At 45.1% G+C, this 6557-nt stretch overlaps 1 protein-coding gene across 1 annotated transcript; it reads right to left on the bottom strand.

Annotated features, from left to right (window-relative positions):
• Window positions 1-5: 5 nt before the first annotated feature.
• On the bottom strand, window positions 6-6059 carry Tspo (Translocator protein). The gene is made up of 5 exons (XM_037231864.1): window positions 5861-6059; window positions 2399-2502; window positions 1901-2035; window positions 1616-1711; window positions 6-1389 (listed from the first exon to the last, which is right to left on the bottom strand). The coding sequence occupies exons 1-5, from the start codon at window positions 6042-6044 to the stop codon at window positions 1219-1221; spliced, it is 690 nt and encodes a 229-aa protein (XP_037087759.1). The 5' UTR covers window positions 6045-6059; the 3' UTR covers window positions 6-1218.
• Between the last annotated feature and the right edge of the window lie 498 nt (window positions 6060-6557).

Raw genomic sequence — 6557 nt, 5'->3', positions numbered from 1 at the left:
GGAGATAGCGATCAATACAATTCTGCTTATATTAGATTGGTCCCTCGCCTCCCAGGTGCTCATCCTCTCAAGCAGTGCGGTACTCGAATCAGCATGCACACAACAAACGCCAAGATCAAGAGGGACTGGGGCTTCCGCCGGCCCTGTGGTTTGGGCGCTCACGGCCGGGGCGCACTGGTGCCTCAAGGCCCCTGCTTACCAGGGAGCACGCGTCAGTCATTCGCCAGACGCGCTGACAGGCACCACAACACGCCCCACGCTACACTAAAGCGCGAGAAAAGGTACGAATCACGCATGTAATGTGGAAGGTATCACACCTGCATAGTTTGCTAACACGTGCCCAGAGCGTGCGTCGCTGTCAATAAGCAATCATTTCAATAACGCTGCGTCCTGAAGGTTATACCTGATATACTTGATTTCCAACAGCTGTTGGGCTAGGCCCCGACTTATTTGAGACCAGCTTCACTTGCTGGCAGCACCACCGACGAGACGTTTCGCGTGCCATTCCCCGGATCGGTGTTTATGCAAGAAAGGCCCACCCTTCCATGAGCATTTTGAGACCTGTCTGATGGTCGGTAAATGACAATGCCCGCTGACGGTCGCGACTAGATCTGTGGGCACGTGCAATTAGTATCAGGAAATATGTGAAAATATATTAAATATGCAGGAAATATAAGTTTGTGCAGGATTCATCTACCTTTTTAGTTAACAATAATGCCCATGCCCGTCGCAATCGTATCTGTGTGGGCATTTGTAGTTGCACATGATACCGGACGAGCTTCAGGGAAACTATTGCGTTTTCTTTGGCACAAACTACCTTGTTTTCCTTTGAAAGAACACTGACAACGCTAACGCTATCAGCGCCCCATGTCCGGTAACCGCCAGGGTGCAACGTTTAATACTAGCATCCCGCCCATCCACGCTGGGGCATCGATACGCATTGTGGTCCACATTGGAGCGACGATTCGCCCGATTGATAAGACAATTGAGAAAATATCGCTGCTGCTGTGCGAAACCATTCACAGCTTAACACGACGCCCGCACGTGGCGTGCCCGACGATCCCACGCGACGATCCTTAGTGCCGATTTCCCGATCACCGCAGTGCTAATGGCAGGAAGCTTCATCCAGTCGCGGACTGTGCGCTCGCTATAGACCCTCCACCAAGGTATGGCATTCCTCCTCACGCGGTGCCGGGTGCGTGCCGGGGCGGCGATCGGCTACTCGGCCTTGTCCCTGTTCAGCTTCCAGATGAAGTAGTTGAGAATGGCAGCGAAGCCGGTCCAGCAGAGGTAGGGCATCATCAGGTACGAGGCGGTGCGGCTGACAGGGGCGAACGTGACCACGCATCCGCCGACGGACACCAGGAGGGTCATCATCTCCAGGAACGCCTGCAGGTGCGCACCACACCACATCCGAGGGTGAACGCGAGCACGACTTTGGGATTTTGTGGTCTTGGCGATACAGCAATGTTCAAAGACAAGGAACACTTCTCGTGGAAAGCACTGGTGACTCATCACTGTGCACCGAACAGCTTGTGGAATCACTCAGCTAACCAGATTCCAGCCAGACAGTCATCAGTTATCAATAATTGATCATTTTCAAGGTGTATCTCACCAGTCCAGGACGCTTAAGCCCGAAGAAAATTGGTGTCCAGGCCCAGTTCAGTGCTAGCTGAACACCATACAAGTGCCAATGGCAGTCTGGCGCTCCCTTCGAACAGACGGACACAGGTTGGCTATCCATAAGGAATATACATCGAAAATACAATGTATGCACCGAAAAAGTGTACGAACATGTGACAAAAATCAGGTACGTTCTTTTACAGGCAATGCGTTCTCAAAACAAGGGAAAACAAATCCTGATCACCAGAGGTTCGAAATGTTATCAATTACAGCCGACTGTCATAAGCTGACCTTGGAATCCACCGCCGTTTGCCCAGACCAGGTAGGAAGCGTAGCCCATGCCAGTGTACAGGGCAGTCCATGTTGGGGCAAACACCCAGTTGGGTGGGTTGAAAGATGGCTTTTTCAGATGCTGAAAATAGGAGAGCCTCTAAGCGATGTTGTTTCATCTATAAACAATGACTTAGCACGATTTGAGGGTAGTGCTATTAACTAATTCAACATGACATCTCTCTTACTGCAGCCTTTCACTGTGCAGATGGAAAGTATACAAATTAGTGTGTCAATCGAGGTCAATTGAATTTTGATGCCATCTTTTTTCTTATTCAGCATCCATTTTCTTTCTCCTTCAGCATGTTAAGCTCAGCCCACCAGTGAAGCCCAAGTTGAACAAATGTTTGCAATGCAACAATGACAACTCAAATTGTTAGCCACACATTCTGTAAAATTGTTACCTTAACTAATACATCAGATCAGTTCAACAAGCTTAGCTAACCTTGTACCAGGTGGGAATGGCTCTGGATGTGATGGCTCCTCCTGCCAGTCCTCCAACATGAGGCAGTGCAACAGCAAGCAGCCACTCATACCCATGGTTGATCTCTGATGACACAATACAGAGATGCCACGGTGGTGAGGTGTTACGAGTGAGACTGCAGGGGAATGAGCCCTACAGGAAATATGAGGACATTTCAACTCCCACAGCCCGGCTTGGACCCATTTAGCCACCATGCTTTCTTGAATGATATATTTGCAAGGACTGATTACTGAATCATGGAGTATCCAGCAATCAGAACAGCAATGGTTTCAGTTGGGCTTTTTAGTTGGTCAGATGTTTGCATGATACCTGTGTGATCAGAATATCCTGTCCTCCAACACTGCAATGACATCATAATCCCCCCCCCCCCCCTTCCCCTCCACCACCACCACCACCACGATCTTGTCCATATCCTAAACAAGAAATTTTCAAATAAAGTATGAAGAACATAAGCTAAATTTGGGTCCACATCTCAATGTCCCCAGATCACAGAGTTACAAGACTAACAGGCTATGAAGGGAGAGAAGGCAGACACTCACACTGACAGCAGGTTGACGTCGGCGGACACTCACACTGACAGCAGGTTGACGTCGGTGGACACTCACACTGACAACAGGTCGATGTCAGTGGACAGCCACACTGGCAGCAGGTCGATGTCAGTGGACAGCCACACTGGCAGCAGGTCGATGTCAGCAAACAGCCACACTGACAGTGGGTTGATGTCAGTGGACAGTCACACTGACAGCAGGTTGACATCAGTGGACAGAAATGCTGATGGTGGGTTGACATCAGTGGACAGATATATCATATCTTGCACAAGTCAAGGATCAGTACATCTGGTTGGGTACTGCTGTTGGATTGGCAAGCAGATGGCATGAAACCACTAACATGATGGAGGAGACCATACAAGTAACAGCTTGGTGACCCACAGAATATTTGACTGGAAAGCAGCCAATGCCACCTTTTCTGAGTGCAGCCTAGAGTATGGGATGCACTGTTTATTGAAACCATAACTGAAAAAAATAGGTGATGAAATCACACACTGGAGAAAAGCTTTACAGCTGTAAAGCTGTATTCATTCTAAGCACAGTTCAAAATGTACATTCTCACCATCCTTTAATCATAATTGCAAAAAATTAAATAAGTGCACCTTCATAACTTTGGTAATCTGAATTATCAGGAATGGCCAGACTCAGACAGCCAGCTTACAGGTGGTTGGCTGTGAATTGGCAAACAAATATCACATCTGTGTGCCACTGTCTGTCAGACTCCCATGAGACATGCTTTCCTACATTTCCTGCATTATCCTTTGATAGTTCAAGTAGTAGCTGATCATTGATAATCATATTTATTTGATACATAACCTGCAATCCTCAAATCTGTTGCCTTGCTTGCCCTGACACACATGACACCAAGCATCTCAATGGCAAAATTGACACCTAATTGACAAAAACAAGAGCAATTTAGATAACAACATCCAAATGGCTATCCCACACAATTGAAAAAAACAAGCTGACAATCATGTCTGGATCAAAGCTTCAAAAGAAGTTGTGTAACCTATGTGGTGCATCTCATCCTGATGGGAAATGCCTTAGCAGGTTTATGTTCAGCACCTTACTGCTCATGACAAAACATGCAATATGGATATGGCTGATAATTGGCCAGTTTCAAATGATAGATGCATGAGGGCAAATGCTCCTAAAGTAAGCAGACATTACTAACCTAATGTCAAGCTTTTGTATCAGGCATTATCATCTGGCACTGATGCTCCTGAAAAGTGCAAGGCATGTACCTAACTAGACAATGCATACAGGAGAAAACATATGGACCAAATAAATAGGAATCTACCACTTCATCAAAAAAATAAATGTGCAGCATCCAATCAGTTTGAAAATGTAGAGCCTTTGTGATGCCTTTATATAATTTTTATGCTCTATTACCTGGTGTCTAAAAGCAGTAGGCTCAGGGGTGCTGAGACTAGTGGGACCAATGGCCTAAGCAAGCCACTTATCTATTTGACAGTCTAACATTGGGGCTATGGGTGTGGACTGAAACAAAAGAAGCGAGACTGCCTCTTGTCTTCCTCTCAACTTGACAGAATGTCAATTGCTCTGTGTAAGCCATGAAGAGGATAGATAAGCTTTGTATTCACAGGATATCAAAAGGCATCATGTAAGCTATCAAATACACAGTGTCATGATATGGCATAAATTTTATTTTTGTTAGCAAAATAACCAAGAGCACATTTTCAAATGAACTGCTGTGAAGAATTCTCTGTTGATAACAAAAAAAAAAACTGTGAGATTCCATCTCATCTTGCATGGGTTCACTTAGAATCTAAGCTGGTTTTCATTTAACATACAGTCCCACAGGCCATGCTCCCAGATTGGAAAGCATATATGTTACCCTGAATATATTAAACATGGCAACAACATTTCTGCAGCCAAATTGGTGCATGCATAGTGTAACTCTGAGAGGTCATGGCATACACTACTACCTAATGTTAAAAAGAGCAATGTACACCATCTGTCATCTTTAAGGCAGAATATATCACAAACAATAAAAAAACAGGTCATCTAAACTCTTGGCATCAAAAACCATAAAAATGTATGGGGCCAAGGCAACAGGAATCCAATGAGATATGTTTCTTGCATATCCAAACAGTCTTCCACACTGTTTGAAGGTTGGTCAACATGGTGGTCAAATATGATGTATTTGGGTGAGTAATGAAAAGCAATAGGAGAATATGATGGCTAAACAAAACCTCTTAATACAGTACATACATATGGCACAGAACATGGATGCCAATGGGACACTGGGTTAAAGGGGATAATGTGGGGAGGTTAGGTTAGGTTAGGTTAGGTTAGGTTAGGTTAGGTTAGGTTAGGTTAGGTTAGGTTAGGTTAGGTTAGGTTAGGTTAGGTCAGGTCAGGTCAGGTCAGGTCAGGTCAGGTCAGGTCAGGTCAGGTCAGGTCAGGTCAGGTCAGGTCAGATTTTTATGGTTCTTGATCAGCAGTAATATTGTGACCATGCAACGATAATGCAAAAGCGGCCCTGGGGGGGGGGGAAGGTGGCGAAGTGTGTGTGGTGCTCGGGAGCTCACTATCGTCATTATTTAAATTTGAAGGTAGGAGCATGAATCTGCCTGTCAAATGATTATTTACTATATGATCCACCTTTAACACAACAAACAATGTACAATGCCCTTTTTTAAGACTAGGTACCAATGCATACATATGCTGCTGCAAAGGCAATTACACACAAAAATATCCCAACAAATCAAACAGAAGTATCTCATAATTCAGCACATTTTAAACTGACCTGAAATTCACACACTTTTACTCAGGACACAGTACTCCAACTTCATGACAGCATTTGTGACAATGGGTGGATTCCTGGCAGACCATTCAGGCTCCACCTTACCTAGTACTGGAACTATCTCACTTGGTATTCTGGGAAGGCTTACAGATTTGTTGGATACAAATGAGGGAAATACTCGCAGCTGCAAAAGGAACGCAAGTGCGCCGTGACATCCAGACTTCAGCTTCAGCCGATCGCCTTTCAGTGTGTTTAAGCGTCGAGTAAACACTAGAATGTCAATATTCATACAATGAATTCACAAAGGTCATTGCACACTCGCGTGCATCAAAGCTGGGAGAACAGGTGGCACACATAGACACATATTACGACAAATCAAAGAGATCTAACCTGGGTTAAACGGAACAGAAATACGGAGAAATCGTTTATATAACCCGCAGGCGAAACGAGACTGTCGCAAACACAGGGCGTCACAGGCTCTCACACACCAGAACTTATCCGGGAAAATCGAATGCACAGCGCCATATATGACTACAGATGTTTCGAGCTCGGTAACTCAAGTCTATGCCCACAATACCCAGCATGACTGACGTCACAGGTTCAGAGGTTGATCGACAACGTTACGCATGGCGTGGTACAATACTGACGCGCTATGATCTCCTCACTTGTTTTTTTAAGGAGAAATCAACAGTCTTCATCTTTCCATGCAATTAAATGCAGGAAACCCTCTAAACAGAATATCAGTTCGGTAGGTTTCAAAGCTTGAGTTACTGAACACATTGAAATGGAAAAATAAATTGTT

This window comes from Pollicipes pollicipes, unplaced genomic scaffold, assembly GCF_011947565.3.
Source record: "Pollicipes pollicipes isolate AB1234 unplaced genomic scaffold, Ppol_2.1 Scaffold_6686;HRSCAF=7923_pilon_pilon_pilon, whole genome shotgun sequence".
NCBI classification, from domain to species: domain Eukaryota; kingdom Metazoa; phylum Arthropoda; class Thecostraca; order Pollicipedomorpha; family Pollicipedidae; genus Pollicipes; species Pollicipes pollicipes.
Note: the sequence above shows the minus strand (reverse complement) of the source record. Positions and strands in the feature narration are given on the sequence as shown.